Source organism: Nomascus leucogenys, chromosome 9 (genome assembly GCF_006542625.1).
Source record: "Nomascus leucogenys isolate Asia chromosome 9, Asia_NLE_v1, whole genome shotgun sequence".
NCBI lineage: Eukaryota > Metazoa > Chordata > Mammalia > Primates > Hylobatidae > Nomascus > Nomascus leucogenys.
Window position 1 is genome coordinate 56,010,749 of NC_044389.1, and position 24,801 is coordinate 56,035,549.

Here is a 24,801-nt window from a genome sequence, read left to right on the forward strand (position 1 = left end):
TCCTCAACCCACTGTCCATAGACAGAACCATAGAGAGTTGGCACTTTTATTTTATATACCACAACCTATAACATCAAGTACAGATGAAGCTGGACATCCTGGCTTTAGATGACAAAAGAACAAGAATGGGTATGAGAGTTACTATTACACTTAACAATATAAACATTTTTATTTTCATAAAAATTCCTACTTTCTTAAAGCAAAAATATATCAAATACTATACCCAGAACAAAGTAATCTCAACTTAATCAAAATTAAAGGATGGAAATATCTGTGAAGATTTCTTATTACTAAGACTCTTAAAACTGGCTCAATTATAAATAATAACACTAAATATACAGTAACCAAGTTTCTGAAATGATCTCTCAGTTGTTTCATGTTTTCATATAAAAAAGCCAACATATAAACCACAGGTTTATATACACAGCCCTTGGCCACGTAAATTTGGGGTATAAAATTAGAAGACATTTTTCCTCTTATTGATCCTTCTAAGTAGTACAATCCATTGTTACATATAATTTTACAGGAAGGTCAGCAAAATTCTAAAATTATAATCATGTCTCAGGAAAACATAAACAGAACAAGAAAAGAGGTATTTATATGAGCTGTCAGCCCTTTTGCTGCCATCTGTATATGGCTACTTTCCTGGGTATTAGTTCCTTTTACAGAAGGTAAGCAGAAGGAACGGAAATACTTTGATGCCTTTGGTTTGGAGAAGATAATTACGGCCTGGATTATTTGAATAAATGAAATAGCCAAGACACTTTATTTAATCCCTTACCTTGGACTGTTGAAAAGCAATGATGTAAGGTGAAATCCACCTTTTCTAATTTTATTATGCATTTTAGACAGTATTTTACTTAAGATTTTAAAGGTCTAAATATTCAACTTAAATACATGTGGGCATATATAATCAGTAATCACAGTTTAAAAGATAAGCCATAGTATTATGAGAAATCATTTGTGTTATGTTCACTAATGATACTAACTTTTTTTAACTAATATTCAATAAGAGTACCTTTAAAAAGTTTATGATTCAAAAGATCAAGTTACAAAGACAGGAAAAAAAGAGTCTAATATTTATTCAATGTAAATAAGCATAATCTACATAAAATTCTGTATGTTCAATAAATGAAATCACAAGGGTGAAAATTACAGTAATGAACTTCAAGTAGCTCAATATTAAGTACAATAATAAAACTGTCACTGTGGTATACAGATAAACTTCATTATCCATTACTGGACATTTACTCAAGGAGTTATCCCTGTGTGGGGTGGAGGGCTAGGGAATATATTTTTCTGGAAAGCTCATTATGTAATAAATATCTGTTTACTTGCAATATGAGGTGCTTTAGAAAATGGTACATTTGTCTGCAAAGTTAGCAAATTTATTCTTTGCACTCTGTATTTTTAGCATTATGTCATTATGAGTACTTATAATTTTGGATAAGACTCTTTTATTACTACTTAGAAAATGTTACCAAGATTGACAAATATTTAAGTCAAATAATATTTTAAATAAAGAGAAAAAGCTACTTATTTAGTAAGATAGGATGCAACAGGTACATAGAAACTAAATTAAGATAAATTGAAAATCAGGAAAACTAAAATTGCAGAGGTTGTTTCAAAAACTAGCAACATTGAATAAATAAGGTAATATGAAATCTTAACATGATATTAAACAATTAATAGAAATAATAAAAAGCCAGTTGTTCACGTAGCATTAAAAAAATCTATGCAAAAAGCACAAAACAGTGCTCAAGTAGGATTTCCTCAGAACATAAATAAGACTTCTAAAATCTGTTATATGCTGAAGTTTTAAATGGCTAAGAAAAATTGTCAAATAGATTTATCAAAATCTCCAAAGTACACTTCTTTAAAATCCAAACCAAAAAATTTTAAAAGCAAATTAAAATGTAACAGTAGAACTTTGTAATCTAATTAGGCTTGTTTAAACTGAACCACTAAAAAGTCATGTGGCCACTTGTAATTACTAAACTCCCTTGATGAAAGTTTATACTACTATTTCTAAGTAGATAATTTTACCACACATTTTTAAGGAAACTCACTAACAATAACAAAGTAAAAAATAAAAAATAAAAGAGAAAAGAATAAAAATTAACCACAATTCAACTTAGACAACAGCTTTTAGGAAAGGGGAAAAGAGCACATTGGCAGGTGTCTGCAAGGAGGTAGGTAATACAATGGAATCAGTTTTCATTCTGCAGAACAACCATGAGACTTGCTGCAATGTCAGCTCCAAGCACACACTGAGGGACTCCAGAAAATACTCATTGATCATGCAGCACTTTATAATGCGCATAGGCTTTTTTCTCCTGCTAACCCCGCCTAGCTTCCCTTTGCAGCTTCTTCTCTCAAGCCCTCTCCCCACGGTAAAATAATCTTCCTGAAGATGTGAAATAGTTAATAAATTATCTCAACAGTCTAAGTATTAGGAATACCACTCACCACCATGAAGCCTCTTTATCTGAATTACCCAGTTTTTATTTAATGAGGAAAAAAAAGAAAAACCCTACACAATCCCACAGATAAGAATATGAGATTTAAATACCTATACCTATAAATACAAATTTCTGATAGTATACTACATTCAATGCCAAAACCAATTATAGTTTCACTTTGACATGTATTTCCTTGGACTGATTTATACTCAAATAGGATCTTATAAAATTTTTACAACCAGAAAAGAGAAAATATAATTTAAAATGTTCATGATTCAAATTATGGGAATTTTTTATTGATGGTTCTCTAGCATCAGTGCCCTAAATCTCAGGCTTTTAATATTTTTAATTTAATAATTTGTTTTATAATAAAGACATGAAAAATCTAGGACCAGAGTATACCAGCTAAATTAAGCAATCAGATTGATATAAACATGCTTAGTTTAAAGCTAAAATAACCAACTGTTTTTAATAGTTAACTGCAGCAAAGCTTTAGGCTTAGATATGTAAATGAATTCTAAGACATATGATACTAAACCTTACTCAAAGCTGCTTTGCAGACCCCACCTTCTAATGAGTTAATCTAAAGGTCACCACCAGCACAAGGCTTTTTATTAAGTCTGAGTCTCCCCTTTTTCCCTAGCAAACATATATCTACAATTTATGAAACATGAAGTTTAAACAAAATAATTATAGACGTCTATAGTAATCATGTGAACCAGTCTGAAACATTCTCACACGGAATAGGTCTGACCGTGTCTTGCTTTTATGCTCTGCTTCTCTTTGCTCTCTCCTCTAATCTATTCATCTGTAAAATAATTCCGGCAGATAAGATTTCTTTGTTCAGATTTTAACTTTCATTTCACTTAACAAACCTAGCCCTACCTCAAGAATGTCTTCTAGAACATATGCTTCCATTTCAGCCGCTGTCTCCACCATGTTTTATCAAACTGCCATGTTTCTTACTGCACTATGATTAGATCATTGCCAGCAGGAACACTCCTCTGTGTCAGCAAGGGAACAGGAAATGGAATGTTCTATTACATGCCTAAAGCAGCTTAGCTGTTCACTAGCCAGGCATCTACCAAAAGAGCAGGGGGTGACTCACTGTGTATTTTTTAAAGATACAGAAGCTCTATTCCAAAGCAAACTTCTGTCAAGTAATTTTAACAGACAAAACAAATTCTCTTATTTTACCACTTCAATTTTTAAAACCCTAAAATTTCAAAAAAGAAATAATATATTTTTTAAAAAGCTATTTAACACGTCTGGCTTCCTGGTTGAACAAAAGAGGTTGAAGTGGGTTACGCAGCAATTTATCCTTAGTAAAGCCTTGTAGTGAGATTAATGGCTGTATTAAAGATGCAAAGAAGGAGGCATGATAATGCCAAGTTAGAAATTTGCTACAACAGGCAAATGTATTATCTAACATACATATTACAGTTGACTTCAGGGTTTCAAAAATAATTATCCTAATGTAGATTTTTTAATAGTAAATTGGTTTTTATAAACTAATCTGTTTGTAAATACCTATGAGAACCAGGTTAACATTCAACCGATTTACAGTTACTGAAGCAAGCTATAATATTTGATATATGCATTTTCTAGTAGTGCCCTTTAACTTCATTTACTAACCAAAGAAATGGCCTGTTTTTTCTCTTACAATAAATAAGATACTAAAATATCCTAGATAAATGAAATTTAGAGACACTAAATCTGGATCATCAAACAGCAAATAAAGTGAGTGAGTGACAGTGGAGCCAATATATATTATATGCATTCCTGTAATTGATCTTCCATTTAGTAAAACTTGTTAGATTGTCAAATTTCTTCCTTATACAACCTTGGATATGAAAAAATGCACTGAAAAAGGAACAATGGGCCAGTCGCAGTGGCTCACACCTGTATTCCCAGCACTCTGGGAGGCTGAGGTGGGCAGATCATTTGAGGCCAGGAGTTCGATCAAGACCAGCCTGGCCAACAAGGTGAAACCCCGTCTCTACTAAAAATATGAAAATTAGCTGGGCGTAGTAGTGCATGCTTGTAATCCCAGCTACTCAGGTGGCTGCACGAGAATCACGTGAACCCAGGAGGTGGACGTTGCAGTTGTGCCACTGGCACCCTAGCCTGGGCAACAGAGTGAGACTGTCTCCAGAAACACAAAGCAACAATGTTTTATGCTCTAAACTGAGAAAAGTGATGTGATGATGTGCATGACATTGCTGGTATTATCTCCTCAAAGTGATGCCATGTTTTAGTGGAGATTTTGGAGTACTCTTGGGCCTCAATTAATCATAAAATGGGATAATATTCATTCAACTTGAAATATCAGAAACTGCTCTAGGTGCAGTCAACTAGACAGATTATGGTTTCTTAACAGTTTATATGAAGATTAAATGATATAAAGTACCTACTACATGGTTTCTGATATTTAGGAAATACCCATAGTGTGTCAAGCAATATATGATTTTTTTTTAAATAAAGATATTATTTATCCTCATAACAACCCAGCTATGTTATAATTTTTAAACTACATTTTGCTTACTATGTGCCATTTTAAATGGTTTTATATATTAACTCATTTAATTTTCACAGTAGTCCTAAAAGGTATTATTATTATCCCCATTTTACATATGTGGAAATGGGACAAAAAGAGGTTAAGCAACTTGCCCAATTATTTCAAGCTAAGCTAATTAAGTTGAAGAGCTAAGATCTGAATCCAGGCAGTTTGCACCAGACTAGAGTCCATATCCAGAATCATCAACTATATTTCTTCCATGTGATAATCTCATTTTACGGATAAGGGAACCAAGTATCAGACAGAGCACACAGTTACATGGCAGAGTCAAATCCAGATGCAAATCCAGAACTGATTGCAAAGGCTATGTGGAATTAATGGCAAACAAATGACACTATGTTTTACCTCATACCATACCTAGTGTTTACATTTAGGTATGGGTATGCCTGGCATTTGAAGGCTGCTCAAAGTAATTTACATTGTTGAGACCTGGCTTAAAAAGAAACTACAAACTGGCTTTTGTTATTTCCTGCCTTCCAGGTCAATTCTTTCTATGCTTCAAATAAACTGCTCCATCTTTAGACTTAACACAAGTTATCAACAAATTTTCCCTTTCTCAAATTTTCCTCCAATGTTATCAAGGAACTTATGCTGGAACACTCTCCTTTTCCATAAGCCAAGAATAGGCCTTCCAAATCCTTTATCTGACAAGAAATGGGGGCCCCTAAGACTCAAGTTAATAAAACCATTCACTCTCCCCTTCTCTTCCATTCTAGGATTATGGGGTGCTTCTGTTTTCTGACATTTACTGTTGTTTTTAACAATAAATATGTGATTATGGCTTTCTCACAGAATTATGGTTATCATTTATTATCTGTCTCCCTTAAAGACTAGAAAAAAGCAGGCAACACTGTTGAAAGTAGGCAACACTTTGGCCGGGCATGGTGGCTCATGCCTGTCCTGTAATCCCAGCACTCTGGGAGGCCGAGATGGGCAGATCACCCGAGGTCAGGAGTTCGAGACCAGCCTGATTAACATGGTGAAACGCCGTCTCTACTAAAAATACAAAAACAATAAGCTGGCTGTAGTGGTGGGCACCTGTAATCCCAGCTACTTGGGAGGCTGAGGCAGGAGAATCGCTTGAACCCGGGAGGCGGAGGTTGTAGTGAGCTGAGATCACGCCACTGCACTCCAGCTTGGGCAACAGGGCAAGACTCTGTCTCAAAAAAAAAAAAAAGAAAGAAAGAAAGAAAGCAGGCAACACTTTATTCACCAATGCATACCTAGAGCCGGCACTCTGGCATAGAGCAGGCTCTTAAGCTTTTTTTTTTTTTTTGAGGCAGAATCTCGCTCTGTTGCCGAGGCTGGAGTGCAGTGGCACAATCTCTGCTGACAGCAACCTCTGCCTCCCAGGTTCAAGCAATTCTCCTGCCTCAGCTTCCCGAGCAGCTGGGACTACAGGTGCGTGCCACCACGCCGAGCTAACTTTTAGTATTTTTAGTAGAAACGGGGTTTCACCGTGTTAGCCAGGATGGTCTCCATCTCCTGACCTAGTGATCTGCCCGCCTCAGCCACCCAAAGTGCTGGGATTACAGGCGTGAGCCACCGCACCCGCCAGCATTTTTTGATTAAATGAACAAATTTATGAAGAAGAGAATTGTCTGATATCCACTTCAGTATCCTAATACCTTTTAAATTATTGCTACTAATAGTAATAATTCCTTTTTTTCTTTTTTTGAGACAGAGTCTCGCACTGTCGCCTGGGCTGGAGTGCAGTGGTGCGATCCCGGCTCACTGCAACCTCTGCCTCTGGATTCAAGCGATTCTCCTGCCTCAGCCACCAGAGTAGCTGCCGATTACAGGCGCCTGCCACCATGCCCAGCTAATTTCTTGTATTTTTAGTAGAGACGGGGTTTCAGCATGTTGGCCAGGCTGGTCTTGAATTCCTGACCTCGTAATTTGCCCGCCTCGGACTCCCAAAGTGCTGGGATTACAGGCGTGACCACCGAACCTGGCCCAATAGTAATAATTTATTCTTTCTTTTTCTTTTTTGAGGCGGAGTCTCGCTCTGTCGCCCAGGCTGGAATGCAGTGGCGAGATCTCGGCTAACTGCAGCCTCCGCCTCCTGGGCTCAAGTGATTCTCCTGCCTCAGCCTCCTCAGTAGCTGGGACTACAGGCGTGTGCCACAGTTTCTAACAAAAGCATTTGTTCTTTTACTCTATCTTTAGGTCACTGAAATAAGATATTAGAAGTATTGAATATAAACAGAATCTAAAATTTCAGATTTTCTGTATTTGTTACTTAGCAAAATAATGTATCCCCTTTAATTGTTTTCCAGTCCTTTTCATCAATATGATTACCTATGTCACTGCAGGATACCATGGGCGGATACCATGGGCAAAAGGATATAAAGAGAAATTTATACATATTTGTCTAAGACCTGTCATCCTAAAAACAAGCCACCTTCCGGTTCAACCTAATTTTATTTTTGAGATGGAGTCTTGCTTTGCACTCCAGGTTGGAGTGCAGTGGCGCTGTCCCGGCTCACTGCAACCTCCATCTCCTGGGTTCAAGTGATTCTCCTGCCTCAGCCTCCCGAGTAGCTGGGATTACAGGTGCCCACCACCATGCCTAGCTCATTTTTGCATTTTTAGTAGAGACAGGGTTTCATCATGTTGGCCAGGCTGGTCTTGAACTCCTGACCTCAAGTGATCGCCTGCCTCTGCCTCCCAAAGTGCTGGGATTACAGGTGTGAGCCACCGCACCCAGCCTCAACCTAATTTTATAGGCAAGAAAATTGTCTTCTCATTTATCTAAAATGGATTTCAATGGCACAAGACTTTTCATTATTTTGCCAACAGCAGAAGTATTAAAGTGTAAATAGCAATTAACATATTAAGCTATGCAAACAAATGTAAACATATAAAAATAATTTAAAATAATAAAAGAAAACATATAAAAATAATTTAAAATAATAAAAGAAAATGAGGGTCAAATATCCAAAATGAAGAGTGAAACCTCTCATAAAAAAGAAGGTAAAGGACAAAAAAGCTCAGTAAATACCTAGATTGAAAGAATCTTCCAAAATTGACAATTTTATTTAGGACCAGCATTGGTTTCCCTGAAGAAGGAAAAAGAAAATCAAAACAAAAAAATATGTAGAAATGTGCTGACAAGCAAGCAACTCTGTTTTGCATGACTTAACACTTTGTTGTTTGTTCCCTTCACGTAAAACTTTAATAGAAAACTCCTTGTAAAGGAGTTTCATTCCCATCAATTTTTTAACTTAGGGAATGGTGAGGCTTCAAAACCCACATATTCAAACAAAACAAGGACAGACAACTGGTGGTAGGAAAAATTTAATGATTTTGCCCACTCACATAAACTACTAGAAAAAAAACTAAAACAATTCTACCTCTTAAAATTATTAAATTTAATAATTACTTTATAGTATCTCTCTTTTTCTCTTTTCTTCTGTGTAAATTCTAGTAAAGCATAAGTATGAAACCCAAGTGTGAAAGAGCCTAAACCAAGTATAAGTGAAAGATATTAAAACAGAATTTAAGTTAAAAGGCTAATACAATTTGGTAAGATTTCTGAAAGTCCATACATTATTAAAACAACACATTCCCATGATTTTACCTTTTATTTCTCTTAACTACTCATGCTATAAAATGACTGAAGAATCTAGATATATGTCTAATGTAGCACAAAATAAAGAATAAAAAGTAATATTCTTTTTATTACCGCTATAGTTTATTTTCTTCTTTATTAACTATGATTTTTATGTAAAAGTAATACATGTACATGGAAAGCATTCACAGTTTAAGAGAAAAGTAAAACTACCTCTTACCAAGCCATCCTAAGAGACACAACCAGTTCTTGTATTCTTCCAGAAATAACCTACATATTTCAAGCACATCTTAGGGTAACATTATTTTTTATACAGATGGATACTATTATGCATACGTTCTGTACCCCATTTTAATATTTAATACTCCATAATTGTTTCAGATTAGTACATAAATATTTATCTTTGATTTTTCACAGCTGCTCAAATTTTCATTGCAGAACTGCATAATGTATTTAACCAGTCCAGTAGGCATTTATCTTATTTCTAACGTTCATACCCAAAGGATTATAAATCATGCTGCTATAAAGACACATGCACACGTATGTTTACTGCAGCACTATTCACAATAGCAAAGACTTGGAACCAACCCAAATGTCCATCAATGATAGACTGGATTAAGAAAATGTGGCACATATCCACCATGGAATACTATGCAGCCATAAAAAAGGATGAGTTCATGTCCTTTGTAGGGACATGGATGAAGCTAGAAACCATCATTCTCAGCAAACTATCGCAAGAACAAAAAATCAAACACTGCATGTTCTCACTCATAGGTGGGAATTGAACAATGAGAACACTTAGATACAGGAAGGGGAACATCACACACTGGGGCCTATTGTGGGTAGGGGGAGGGAGGAGGGAAAGCATTAGGAGATATACCTAATGTAAATGATGAGTTAATGGGTTCAGCACACCAACATGGCACATGTATACAACTGTAACAAACCTGCACGTTGTGCACATGTACCCTAGAACTTAAAGTATAATAAAATAAAATAAAAGTTTAGATGTTACCCAATTAACTGCCTTCTAAAAAAGTTGAACTAATTTATACTGACAGTGAGACTGCCTGCTTCCCTACAAATATAAAGTGTTACTGACACAAGTCTATTAAAAATCCAGATCTGAAATCAATATTAGTTTTAAATCATGTATCCAGATTTATCCTTAGTTCATCATTTCTACTTTTCAAGAATCACAAATCAAAGTTACACCTCCTCTCATCTAACCTCAAAAAAAAAAAAAATCCTTATCAAAAAAACACATAAATTTATTCTCTAACAAATTAAGAACTTCAACTGATTATTAAAAAAAAAAAACCCAATCACAATGCAGAGTCTATATATATATACAGCTGATATACAGGTGGAGAAGAGAGAAGAATGGGGAGTGCAACGATCTAAAAAAATTTAAAAATTTTTAAAATTTAAAACAAAATCTACTTCTGATAAAATACAAGTTCCCTCCAATATTTAATGGGTTTTTTAACCTGGTAGTAAGTTGTGAAAAGATGCCTCTGCCAGAATTTAGTATTTTAAAAACCCCGAATTGCTTGGGAAATATTTGGGTATATTCTCACTAAATAAAATACTGCTGGATATGTTTATTTCTTTGCCTTCTACATTTATGTTCAAATTACTCTTTTTAAAGAATGAAATTCTAAAGTAATCCATCATATTAAAAAAATCTAATGTACACGAGTACAGGGCCACACATAAACAATTTTTATGAATACAAAAAGCACTAAACAGTTTCTATCTCAGTTTCTTGGCATAGATTCCAGGTCTAATTTTGATGATTACATTTAAAAATAAGAATGATTAAGCCTTCACCAGAACTGCCAAAATAAGACAGTTGAACATGCTTCGAGAAATGTGGAAGAACATCTAAAGGATATATGTAAGAAAGGACCAAGTTAAAGATACATAAAACTGTAGCATTATAAATAAAATAATGCAACGTAGTATCCAGTAGTATATTCTAAATATGAGGAATGGTAGGGAGGGTATGTACTACTTTGTAATATTCAAATAATTAAAGATTTTTTTTTTGCTTAAACGTTTTTCTCAAGGCTCATACTATAAAAAGCCCCAGTACAATTGTTTTGTAAGATCATCATTAGCATTTTGATCATTCATTTATACAAACATTTACTGAGTGCTTACTAGGCGGCAGGGTTTATACTATATACACTGGAGATAGACTGGCAAATAAAATTAGTCCACCTCCAAGAAGCTATAATCTAGAACTCAATCCTGATTCTTGACAATGTTTAATACTAAAAACTTCAATGATTTTTTTCTCTAATTGGTCCCCTTCCCATTCTTCTCTAATCCAACTAATAAATGAAATCTGAAATTCAACCTAGAAAAGTACAGAAGAGAATTATATTTAGATACAAAACGTTTCATCCAGATGTGTCCTATGTACAGAATGAAATACAAGCATAGTCTTGTCCCAACGTAAGTAATGTACTAAACAAAGTAAGAAACAAAGCAATGCTGCCTCTTTTCACATCCCCAGTAATAGCTGTGTCTGTTGGACACTTGCATTTGTTGTCTCTACCCATGGTGGGTCACACCATGAATTCATTCTTTTTCCAGTATTTCACAATAGGTTCTATGTACACAAAACTGATAAAATATTTATTGTTTACAATCAGCCCTCCCATTCGTCTGAATTGTACATTTTCAAATAAAAATAAAAACAAGTGCATCCATAACAGAAATTACTTATTTCAATGTTTTTGATTTTAAATAGGTTAAATCTATTGATGATACAGCACTTTCAACCTCGTCAGCAACATGTTTGTCCTCCACTTGAAAGCAAATTATCTACCAACAGAAAGAAATACACACAACACACACAAACACAACATGGAGGTCTAGGGGACCTGGGGATAAAAATTTAAATTACAAGAAAAAGCTTAAATCCAAAGACAATTTTCTTGAGTCACCAGTTTCTACCACTCTGGGGGAACGAAGAAACAGTTCCAAGTAACTCAAGATAGCATCAAGGGCATGGAAAATAATCAGGAAGTAAAAATTACCCGAGTAACCATGGAATCTCATTGTTATCACTGGCTCTCCTCTGGTTCCTTAATGGTCTGGGGTCCCTGACAAGCTCCAATCAGTCTGGTCTCAAGATATCTGTTACCACTCTGCACTCTGCTATTTCCAGCCTAATCTATTCATAACAAACCCTGAATGGTTTGCCTGCAAGCAATTATTTAAAGATATAACTCTTGCAAGCAATATTTAAAGTACCAAAAGACTGCCTGTGATATCATGAAATATACATTTGGTCTCTGGTCTTAGACCAGTTTCCTGGCATACACTCCTATAATCCTTGGAATCTTCAAAGTGGTTATGTGGCTTCCTATATGCTAAGATTTGACTGAAGACTGACAGGCCCTAGGTAGCTTCAGGATAAGGGTTGGTTTTAGCAGAAAGACCAGGGGAAGATTAAATGGTTGGAATTTTCAGCCCCACCTCCCATCCTCCAAAAAGGGGAGACTAAACGTGAAATCGATCCCCAATGGCTGATGGTTTAATCAATCATGCCTATGTAATAAAGTCCCCATAAAAGCCCAAAAGGACAGGCTTTGAAGGGCTTTTGGAGAACAGAACACAGTGGAAGTTACTGGAGGGTGGGCATGCCCAGAGAGGGCAGAATTTCCATGCCCCTTGTCCCATACCTTACCCTATGCATCTCTTCAGCTGTATCCTTTGCAATATCTTTTACAATAAAATGTATTAAACATAAGTGTTTCCCTGAGTTCTGTGAGCCGCTCAGTAAATTAATCAAACTCAAGAAGGGTATCATGAGAACCCTGATTTATAGTCCGTGGGACACACAATGGGTCCTCAGCAAAGATGACAGGGCTAGGTATATAAGATCAGCCACATCTTTAGAAGGAATGGGGAGAAAAAGGCAATTTCTATTTCCACCTTCCTTCTTCTAGCTCTTCCAGGAGACATACCTTGCCTCCAGTAGTTGTAGCTCTCCTTGATCATATAACTTCCACCTTAAGGACAAACTAAGTTTCTATTCTTGGTCCTTAGTCCATCGGAGAAAATGTCATCTTATTTAGAGGCACTGGAAGGAAGTACGCCTCAGAATTTTCCAATTTTTTGTACTTCCAAATTTTTCACAATAAACATTTGTTTTTTTAAAAAGAGTTTCCTATCAAATTTCATGGAAAGGGATCAGAAATTAACACTCAAAATCGAGCGTGTAAGCCAGTCAAGAAAGAATTAGGCATCTTACATAAAAAGAGTCACATTTGTATGCTACGCAACTTTCTAATTTCCTAGAATTAATCCCTGTGTCCTCTATTTCTACCTCAGACAATTTCCGAAAATCACTTGGCCCGGGAATATATTTACTTCATAAAGAGCAGTATTAAACAACTAGGTAGAGGCCACCACATATCTGCAATACCCCCCCTTTTTATTTTTTGAGACAGAGTCTCACTCTGTTGCCCAGGCTAGAGCGCAGTGATATGATCTCAACTCCCTGAAACCTCTGCCTCCCAGGTTCAAGCAATTCTCCTGCCTCGGCCTCCCAGGTAGCTGGGATTACAGGCGCTGGCTACCATGCCCAGCTAATTTTTGTATTTTTAGTAGAGACAGGATTTCACCATGTTGGCCAGGCTGGTCTCAAACTCCTAACCTCAAGTGATCCACCTGCCTTGGCCTCCCAAAGTGCTGGGACTATAAGCGTGAGCCTCTGTGCCCAGCCTTGCAATCTTTCTAACATTATAAATATGATGCATCCACTTAGGGTTTTTAAGAAATTCAAAGGCTACAAAGGCACAAGATGAACCATAAGTCTTGTTATCCTCCTGCATCAAAATGGCAAAATACATGTTACATCATTAATAGACTTCTAGCACAGTTACCAGTTTAACTTTAATGCCATTTTGCTTTCGTATCTTGATTCACCAAATTTTATATGCTTGTTATCTACTGACTGTCCACTGAAGAAACGAGCACTGACCCTTTGTTTGTTGCCCTCCATCTCCTAAATTTATAGATTATTTTTATATTATAAAGGTTTACAAGGCATTCTACTCCATAACTATAATTAAGCCCATTTTATACATTTTCTAGGTTGATTCTAAAATGGAAAATCAATAAAGTGTACTTACAATGTGATTATATAAATACTAGTCACTAAAGGAAATGTAATTTTATGTTGTTTAGACATTATTAGTTGAAGAAATGTTCATGTATTCCAGACTAATAGAACCTGAATTTCCTTCTAGCTTTCTTCAGTTCTTTTTGGAAGCCCAAGATTGCCACAGTAGCTATTTCTTCCCACTCACCCTCCCATCCCCCCACTACCACCATATCCTCTATCTTGGGATTATTTTTTCTTTGTGCTACTGTATCTCAAATATGTTCATACAAAGTACATAGTTTTTTCCCAGTATAGAAAATGCAATTGTCCTCACATGATAAAATAGTGGGGCTGGGTAGAGAAAACATAGGTCAAAATCTATTGTCTCTCAAACAGTGAAGTCACTATTCCACTGCCTTCAAGCATTCAACATGACTGCTAAGAACTTAGTTATTTGATTTTCCATATTTTTTCCCTCTCTCTGGCAATACTTTTGGGATCTTCTTGTCCTTAAAGAGTTCTAAAATTGTGGATCTTTTTCCATTCCATTTTGGTTGTTACTAGATAGGCTCTTTCAATCTGAAAATTCATTATGTTTCTACAGCTCAGGAAATTTTCTTCAGTTATTTCTTTCATTATTCTCTCCTTCCCATGGTTCCTAAATCTCTTGCTTTTAGAACTCACACTTATGGATGTGAAAAACTGTGATATATTTTCCATGCTTCTTTAATTTTCTCTCAAGTTTTTCCAGATTTTTTTCTTTTGATTTACATATGCACAGTTCCTCCTCTTAATTCCAAAATCAACAATTGAGTCTTGATTCATGCTAAAATTGTATTTATCTCATCGATTAAAATTTTTCTTTATAATTTTCAAACGTTTTCTAGTTCTATGCCCCCTTTTAAATGCAACTATGATTAAACATTACGTATTCTTAAATTTTAAATAAAATACTAATTACGCTTTTCTTTGAAGTATTCTTCTGAATTATAGCTGAGGTTGGTTGTTCTTTTATTCATTTTAATCTTCTTTCATCCTCTTGATTCTCCTCAATTGTCTGATTATCCCTGTCTGTTTATATTTGCAAATGAAAGATTACTTTATACAGAGTGTAAGAGCTTTCCCTGAGGTTATTTGGGTTTGTTTTCCTAAGTGGCTTCTCCTTTAAATGTACAATTTAAGCAGGTACATTTTAAGCAGGTAGGGCATGTGTATATGCAGGTACCCCAAAAAGGTACCTGGACAGGAAGTCAAGTTGGCTGGGAACAGACAAAACTGTTTTTCTCCTGGGGTAGCATAGTGCCTCCACTTCTCTCTCAGGTTCTAACACCTAAGTAGACGCCCATACTAAACTGCTGGCCTACTTTCTTAAGAGAATGATTCTGAAACTTCAGCCCTAAGAGTGGGCATCATAGTTGTTTAGGCTGGAGAAAGGGTAGAAGGGAAGCCCAACTGACCTAGCACTGTGGAAAAATCTTAAGAAAATTCTTGATTATTACCCAACTGCCCACTACTACTGATTTGTGTTTGTTGACTCCAAGTTTGGAGCCATTCCAAGGTTTCCCTGGGAAAACCTGAGCTTACCTCTGGTATCTTGGGTTCCAGTTTCCTCTGGGATTTTGCTGTCAATCCGATTCCATGAACTTTCTATCTTCTTCAAAATTTCTTGGTCCTCTGATGGTACCTGTAGTGGACTGTGAACTGTAATTTTACTGTTCAACATGTTTTCTCCCTGACCCCTTTTGCTAATAACATCATCCCTCTTTTTTATGGGGAATGTATTCACGTGCTTTGGGTAGAGGTGAGCCTTCCCAGCCACCACAGGACTGGCCACACTACCTAGGTCTGGCTAGAATATCCCATTCCCATCTCCTTTGACTGACAGTCATCTTTGGCTGAAAATAAAGCTGATACAGAAGGAAACGCAGACCAAAAATGTTGAGACAGTTACAGGGTTGCAGCCATACTACTAACACTATTCAAGTTTAGATCCATCTATGCACCTAAGTTGTAGTTTCTTACCTCTCTCCCCACATACACCCAAGTACACATTAAAGTTATAGAGCTAATGAGGTCCTTTTGTGCCTCTTAAGGGTAGTTTGACTCATATAATAACATCTGTTCCCGCTTTTCAGAATTATGACTTAATTCAATCTTTAAACAATATCAGTGGGACATTGAGAAGAAAAGAAATTAAAGGAATGTACTAAATCCACCATTTTAAAAACATTTCAGTCAATAACTAAAATAAGCCTGAATAAATCGAGTTATACCTTTAAAATTTGTTAAACATACAATAAGGAAATAGCTATAAACTTTATTTAGTACATCTTATCTTTCCACTCTCAGGGAAAAAAGGCAGATATAAAAACCAATGATCTCTTTACTAGTTTTTTTTTAAGTCAGGATTCCAATAGTTTCAGAAAGAAAAGGAAGAAGGGAAGGTTCGTAATGATTTAAAATTTTTTCTTTCTTTTTTTTTTTTTTTTTTAATAGAGACAGGGTCTCACTATGTTTCCCAGGCTGGTTTCGAACTCCTGAGCTCATGCAATCCTCTTGCCTCAGCCTCCCAAAGTAATGGGATTACAGGCATGAGCCACCGTGCCCAACCATAATTTAAAATTTTCTAGCAAATTATTACTTTTTAAAGCTCTCTTATATGACAGAAACCTTTCAAAGAAAAATTCTGCAGCTACTGTTGTGATTACTGGGGACAGAATAGGGGAAAAGGCTGGTCAATAACTCCTCAATGGATAAAAAACAAAATCCAGTACTCCTTTTTCAGACAGGGTTTCACTCTGTCACCTGGACTGGAGTGCAGTGGTTCCATCATTGCCACTGTAACCTTAAATTCCTGGGCTTAAGCAATCCTACTGCCTCAGCCTCCCAAGTAGCTAGGACTACCAGTATGTGCCACCACACCCACCTAATTTTTAAATTTTTGTAGAGATGGTTATTGCTATGTTGGCCAGAAGAGTCTCAAACTCCAAACCTCAAGCAATCCTCCTGTCATGGCCTCCCAAAGGGCTGTCATTACAGGTGTGAGTCACTGCACCCAGCCTGAAATCCAGTACTCTTGAGCTAAGGTTCATATTGCGTGGTTCACACCTCAAACACCTATGCCTCAAAAACTCTATATCCCTGAAACAATTGGCAAAATGTTGTATGATGTATTTAAGTAAATGTTGGGGAAAATAGGTCTACATTTTTCATTATAATCTAACTAAAGTCCATGACCTAAAAAAGGTAAAGAAAATTGATCCTGACTGGGAAAAAAAAAGACAACTTCATTCCAAAATAGTATATAAGAACTAAATCCAGTAAAATGTCAAAATAAGTAATAAATTACCCCCAACACAGAAGGTAGTATAGGGTGCTAAATAATGTAGATTACCTCCATTCTTTAGAAAAACCCTGTTAAAAATAAATCATTAGCCCTAAGGTAGATGAAGACAACAAGATTAAGTAGTAACTGTCCCCAAATCACACAGTATTAAAGCAGGATTCAAAAGCAAGTTGCCCAACTTGATTTCAAACTCTTTCCATATCATGCTTTTTCCCAGAGAAATAGTGTAAGAAAAGAAATACAAAGGCATTTGGGTTATTTCAGAATTAAACGTAATTTTTGTCAAGCACAGAAATTGTGAAGTATTCATATGCCTGTGGTTTAATGGAACTGGAATCTGGCCCTTCTTCCTACTTGCTCTCTGATCAAAGTTTTCAGAAAAACTTCTGCTTATGGTAGTGAGGTCAGGAAGACCTTAGTATGTGATTAAGATATATGAATCTTAACATTCTAGGTTGCCTAAGCCAATGAATGGGTACCCTGGCCAAGCAAAGCTGTTCTGGGATCCCTGGGATACAAAACAAAACTACTCATGCATAGAAGACAAAAGGCTGTAATACCAAGCCTGTGTGTTTTATGTGTTAGCATAAAAGACAAAAGGATCTGGTGATTAAGCTAAAGTAGGTTAAGAAGCTCCTCATATGAAAAGACATCTCACATACTAAGGCACATTCACAACTTAAATCATATTACAGTCCTTCAATCTGGCCAAGAGAAGCCAGGTACTGAAGTTTAGGTTGCAGCCAGAAAGCTGGACTCAGTGGTAGAGAGGATCTTGGACTGTAAGGTGGGGATCTGGATGCAGAGCAAGAAAAGGATGAAAAGGTACAAGTGAAAGGAGTCCACAAAGTGAGTTAGAGATACATTCTAAAGGTCCTGAGATTTAGAAAACAGCATAATCAAATCTTTGCCTTCATACTTTTCATTTTATCTAGAACCCTAGTATTATCTGCTAAGCCTATAGCAGAGACGCCATAGGCATATGGTTTGCTTTCACATTCCCAGAAAAGGACTTAAGAGTCAGAAAAGGATGTGCATTTCCCATAACCCTTATCTCTCCCTCTTTATTAACAGTATGATAAAGTACTACAAATTTTTAAGTTCTCAAGGAATTTAAGAACATATTCTATATAAATTCTAAAAACTTAACAAATTCAGAATATAATCCAAAAAAGGGCCAACCCCTTAACCTATCTACTATCAGCTCCACCTAAAACAATTAACCAAAATGCACAATTAGAACTGAAAATATTCCCAGCACTTTGGGAGGCCGAGGCGGGCGGATCACGAGGTCAGGAGATCGAGACCGCGGTGAAACCTCGTCTCTACTAAAAAATACAAAAAATTAGCCGGGCGTGGTGGCGGGCGCCTGTAGTCCCAGCTACTCGGAGAGGCTGAGGCAGGAGAATGGCGTGAACCCGGGAGGCGGAGCTTGCAGTGAGCCAAGATTGTGCCACTGCACTCCAGCCTGGGCGACAGAGCGAGACTCCGTCTCAAGGAAAAAAAAAAAAAAAAAAAAAAAAAGAACTGAAAATATTTACTAGCAATCTATAAATTCAATAAGATAACCAAATTTAATAGAATTAGAAATTTAAAATAAGGGATTATCCTAAATTAAAAAAAAAAACCATCTTAATAGTCAGAATTTTCATAAGGCTCTCTATTTTTATTCATACTTCAGTTTTAACAATTAATTTATGAAAATCCTTATAGGTCACAAATATTTTCACAAACATTAGGTCACCTAACCTCCCTCAAAAGAAAGTATTACCAGGCCCCTTTTATGAGAGACTGAGATATTTAATTTTTACATGTCACACTTACTTAACAGCATGAATTAAGAGGTATAGGAGGGTCTAAAACAGCATTCTTCCCACTTCACATTTTGAGCACTTACTGTAAGAGGTAATCTACAAGGTATGTATTTTGATTTGATGTTTCAGAAATACTGAAGAGTAACATACCCATTTATTCTACCTATGAAATCCATCTCAAGATTAATCCATGAATTTCCCCAAGACAGGGGTTAGGGAAACAAGATGAAATAAAACAGAGCAGTATTAACTAGCTACATTCAGGTAAAGTGTTTTGGAGTAAGGAGGTCTTCCATAACCCTCCTTACTCCATCATTTCTCTCTGGTTATCCTACTTGGGGATAGGTAACTGCACATAAATTTGAGTAAGATGGTATTCATGCAGATCTGTAAAGAGGACCTAGAAGCAAGATGAAATGGCTAGTGAACTCTACAATGCATACAAAACATTTCTTGAGCAATTACTAGGGAGGCCATAAAAGGATGGTAAGAAGGCAGTACAATTTGAGAGTTAAGAAAGCAGACTTTCATGTGAGACTACCCACGTTTATATTCCATTTCCGTCACTTACTGTGACCTTGAACAAGTTACTTAGTCTTTACCTTGATTTTTTCAACTACAAAATGTAGATGCTATGTACCTCTTAGAACTGGGAAGATTAAATGATATACAGCAGTGTAATACACATAAACCAATTAGAATTGTGGCTGGCACATAGTAAGCACTCACTAAACTATTATTGGGGTTAAAATTATTCAATGTGCTAGGTGTTATAAGCACCTCAGGAAAGAGGTGATATATGATCTGGCCCTTTTATGGAGAAAGTAGTCAACAGAGAGGGATATCCAGAAAGAACAGAGATGAACAGGGCTTGAAAGCTGATGTTTGACCTATCAAATCCTATACCACTACAAAATCACTAGTTTTTAAAATATGGTGCTGATACACAATAAAATGTCAGTTACAGAAACAGATTCCCATACCTTTGGTCTTGCAGTTTTACCTCTGGAATATATCTTACCACAATACAGAAACAACATCAAAGAGTCCACTTCAGTATTGTTTGTAACAGCAGAACTTTGGATACAACCAAAATTTCCATAAACTGGAAAGCAATTAAGTCCTGATACCTGACACGGGAATACTCACAGCCATTTAAAGGAATAAGATAACTATATGTGTATTAACATGAAACTCTATGATGGACTATTAATTTAAAAAGAAAGTTTCAAACAATATTTTTATAATGATCTCATTTATGCAAAACAAGATTACATAGATACATCTGTATATGTGTGAAAATGCACAGAAAAAGGCATAGGATTACATACACTTAAAATGTACACCTAGGGACATAAAAAATCTTCAACTCTTACTCTGTATCTTCCTCTACTGTTTAAATTTTCAGTTCACATTTACTATATGATTTAATAAAAGTGGAAAAAGATAATACAATTTTAAGATTCCTCCAATATAAAAAAAATTAAATGGATAAATAAAAATAAAACATTACTCACAGTTTAACATTTGGTGAAAACTTTAGACAAGTTTGGTTTAAAGGATATTACCCCCCTCAATAGAATTAAATTTATCTACATTGTATCTTAAAAGGATATTACCCCCTCCGTAGAATTAAATTTATCTACATTGTATCTTACACAAGCTCTTCTTTTTTGACATTTTCTGAACAGCAACTATGTTAAGTTTTAAATCACTCCTAGTTCATTTGAAATATATAAAATAAACAGTGAAACTTAGTTCTTCAAAGAACACTGGAAAGATAGTGCAAGAGAACTACAAAACAGTCATAGTTTATAGGTTCTGCAATAATAATGTATAGAGATTTTCAAGTTCAAAGACAACCTAAGGACATCATCAAATCAGTAAGAACACTATATAGATGCTAGCATTGCTTATATTTTCTTCATAAAAGTACTTCTGTACTAGAATCTGTAAGGGAGGGAAGGAGAAAAGAAAAAAAAAATGTCAAGCCTGTTTAGAGGTTTAAGCAATAAAAGAAGAAAAATTGCTTCAAAAGATCACTGACTTGGCTGGGCACATGGGCTCATGCCTGGAATCCTAGCACTTTGAGAGGCCAAGGCAGGAGGATCACTTGAGCCCAGGAGTTCTAGAATAACTTGGGCAACATAGCAAGACTGTCTCTACAAAAAAAAAAAAATTAGCTAGGCATGGTGGCACGCACCTGTAGTCCCAGATACTTGGGAGGTTGAGGTGGGAGGAACCCTCAAGCCCAGGATTTCGAGGCGGCAGTGAGCTATGATCATGCCATTGCCCTCCAGCCTATGCAACAGAGCAAGACCCTGTGCCTAAAAAAATTAGAATTCAAAAAAACACATAACTGACTTGATTAAGTGGAAAACATCTAAAATTCCTTTAACCATAAAACCCCACATAGATGTTAGCTACTTAACAAACACAGGAAACTGCTTAGTACAAGTAACCAATTTTAGTATTCAGGCCTTCAACTTATATAAATTCAGTACTTATTTATTTTTGTAGATGAGTCTTGCTCTGCCACCCAGGCTGGCATGCAGTGGCACAATCTCAGCTCACTGCAACCTCGGCCTCCCGGGTTCAAGCAATTCTCCTACCTCAGCCTCCCGAGTAGCTGGGACTACAGGAGCATACCACCACACCCAGCTAATTTTTTTGTATTTTAGTAGAGACGGGGTTTCAGCATGTTCCCCAAACTGGTCTTGAACTCCTGAGCTCAGGCAACCCGCCCACCTCGGCTTCCCAAAGTGCTAGGATTACAGATGTGAGCCACCGTGCCCGGCCCAAATTCAGTACTTATAAAGATGTATATACTGAGCAGATATTTGGTTTATTGTTGTACTGTGGAAATACATAAAATAAAGGCATTATTCAAATAATGAGGACAGACTATGAAACAGGTAAGTCAACTGATTAACTATTTGGAAATAAAAGATTAAGTTCCTATTCCCCTCAATGAACCTATATAAATTTGAAATAAATGAATAAAATGTAAAAGTTACGAGGCACACTAAGCCAAGAGATGGAAGTAACCCAAAAGGTCCATTAACTAATGAATGGATAAATAAAATGTGATACATACATACAATGGAATATTTAAAAGGAAATCCAGTCACATGCTACAACATAAATGAACCTTGAGAACAGTATATTAACTAACATAAGACAGTCACAAAAAGACAAATACTATGATTCCACTTATATGAGACAGACAAATTCATAGAAACAGAAAATAGAATGGTAGCTGCCAGGGGCTGAAGAGGAGACAAAAATGTGGAATTGTTCAATGGGTATAGAGTTTCAGTTCTGCAAGATGAAAAAGTTCTGGAAATCTGTTCCATAATAATGTGAATATATTTAACACTACTGAACTATACACTTGAAAATGATTAAGATGGTAAATTTTATGTTCTGTTGTTTATCACAACTTAAAGTTATTATTTTTAAAAAGAGGTATGTACTAAATTACTTAAGCCACTTTTTAAAAAATTACTAAACTATAAAAAGATCAAATAAACCACTTACTCTAACTTCTTTCTAACATTTCAGTGGCAAATAAGGTTAAAAACACAACATATAAGAGTAAAAGGAAAAAGCATGCACATAAACTGAATCTGTAAAACGTTTATCTTTACAAAACTGATGTAAGGAAAAAAATATTTACAGTTTCTTCAAATAAACTTGAAAAACTAACGAATATTCTTCATAGAAAATACAAATTAAAATATTAATGAAACTAAACCAACAGTGCATTAAAATAATTCATCATACCAAGTATTCAAAACGCAATTAAAATTAGGAAATATTTTATTACAATTCACTATATGGACATATTGTCCAGAGAAAGAACTGACCATTTCAAAAGATGCCAAAAACGCATTTGATAAAATGTAGTACATTATTTCTAATAAAACTTAAGTAATTTAAGAAAAAGTGATGTACCCTAAATTGATAAAAGATATCTGCATTATACTTAGTAGTAAAACAACAGCACTTCCATTAAAAATAAGAGAAAGACAAGTATAACCTCTGTTACCACTGACATTCAACATTTTGGGGGTGGTTCAAAACTCACGCAATAAGAGAATAAAAACAAACACAAGGGACAAATACTGGAAATGAGAGAAAAAAATAATTTACTGGAATCAATATGACATTTGAGTCAGAAAATTCAACAGAATAAACTGAATACAAGAATTCAGTTTAGTGGCCGTATACAAGATTAAAATATGCCAACCAATAGCATCCTATATTCCAACAACAACTAATTAAGAAAGTATAATGGAATAAAATATACCATTCATGATAGCAGTAAGAACTATAAAATAATCTGAAATAAATTCCACAAGAAATGTGGAAAATCTATACAAAAACTAAAATTTTACTAAAGACAGATGAAGGTCCTGAAAATACAGAAGTATGCCATGTGTCCGAATGGGAATATTCAGTATTATACATATATTTCTCTCCCAAATTAACATAAATTTCAATGTATAATCTGAGAATATTTTATGGTCACGTACAAAAGATGATTCTAAAGCATGTCTGACATGTTAAATGAACAATATCCAAAACTCTTGAGAAAGAAGCTCAATGAGTGAGAACTGCCTTCTAAGATACCAAACCATGCTAACATACTACGCTGAATCATATGAAACCAGATATTCAATGACTTGTGGCTTATAAAAACAACAATTTCGCAAGGTTCAACTGTGAAATTCACTCAAATTCTCCCACCTCACTTCCACCCACAAACTTCTTTCCACGTAGTAAGAAACAGACTTAAGAGTTTACTAAATATGTAATACTAATAAAGCTTGGTGAAAAACCAACAGGGCTCTTTCCTATGTTTCACTACAGTGCAACTTAGTTAAGGCAAAAGACTAAAAGGGAGGTAAAAGAAGAAGTGGTGTAAGGGGAGAAAGTTCCCTCCAACAATACTGCACGAAGAAGGATATCTAAGCTGAAAACTAAAGGATGAGAAAAAACAAAGAACCAGAGGAACAACACACTAGGAAGAAAGTAAAAAGACCCTAGCTAGAAAGTCTGCATGTTCCAAAACCAGGAGGGTCAGTGCGACTAGATGACAGTCAAGGAACTAGAAGGGCTGGAACAACAAGGAGCAGCCATACAAAGTTCTGTGGGGCAAGTTAGGAGTTTGGATTTTATTCTAAAAGCAATGAGAAGTCAAATAACAAATGACATTTCAGAAAGATTAGCCTAATGCTACATGAAGAATGAATGAAGTATGGGGATTCAAAAGAAAAAGCTAGGAGATCAAATTAGGAGGCTACTATGAAGTTCAAGTAAGAAAATAGCCAGGGTTAAGGCAATGGTAGTGGAGAAGGAGAGAAGGAGAAAAATTCAAGACATATTTTGGAGGTAGAATGGACCTCTCCTAGTCTACCTCCTACATAGGGTGGAGAAACATGACCTAGTCCTAAACAAAGCATCTTTTTCCTTAGTGATAGTGACTGGTTCAAGAATGGACACATGACCCAAGCTTGGCCCACAAGATTATTTCAGGAACCAGGAATGACTTTCATTCTTGTTTTGGTAGTCATAAGGACAATATAATCATAGAATTGTATCAATATAAGACATTAATTATCCTCCAATATCCACAGTCCCCTTCTTTTAGCAAAAGACTACTTCTCCACAAGTTTTACCTGGGCATATGGCCACTCAGCAAGAGCTAAGTCTTAGATATGGCCGTGTAATAAATTTCTGGTCAATGGGATATAATGGAAACTGATGTTGGCAACTCGTTGGTCAATTTCTCAAAAGGAAGTTACCTATGCTGACCTTTCTGTTTCTTATTTCTCTAGTATTAGTTTACTAGCGCTACCATAACAAAATCCCATAGACTGGGTAGTTTAAACCACAG

General features: G+C 35.7%; 1 protein-coding gene across 6 annotated transcripts in view; it reads right to left on the reverse strand.

Annotated features, from left to right (window-relative positions):
* Window positions 1–24,801, reverse strand: part of ANKRD17 (ankyrin repeat domain 17) — a 182,717-nt gene that overhangs the window by 142,765 nt on the left and 15,151 nt on the right. Inside the window, exon 1 of one of the 6 annotated variants that reach the window (XM_012499489.2) lies at window positions 3,348–4,340. The exons of 4 other annotated variants lie outside the window; for them this stretch is intronic. In XM_012499489.2, the coding sequence (XP_012354943.1) occupies window positions 3,348–3,401 (54 nt within the window). In that variant the 5' untranslated portion in view covers window positions 3,402–4,340. Of the gene's footprint in view, window positions 1–3,347; window positions 4,341–15,323; window positions 16,190–24,801 lie in introns of those variants that run through there. One more of the 6 variants, XM_030818977.1, reaches the window with a different exon arrangement.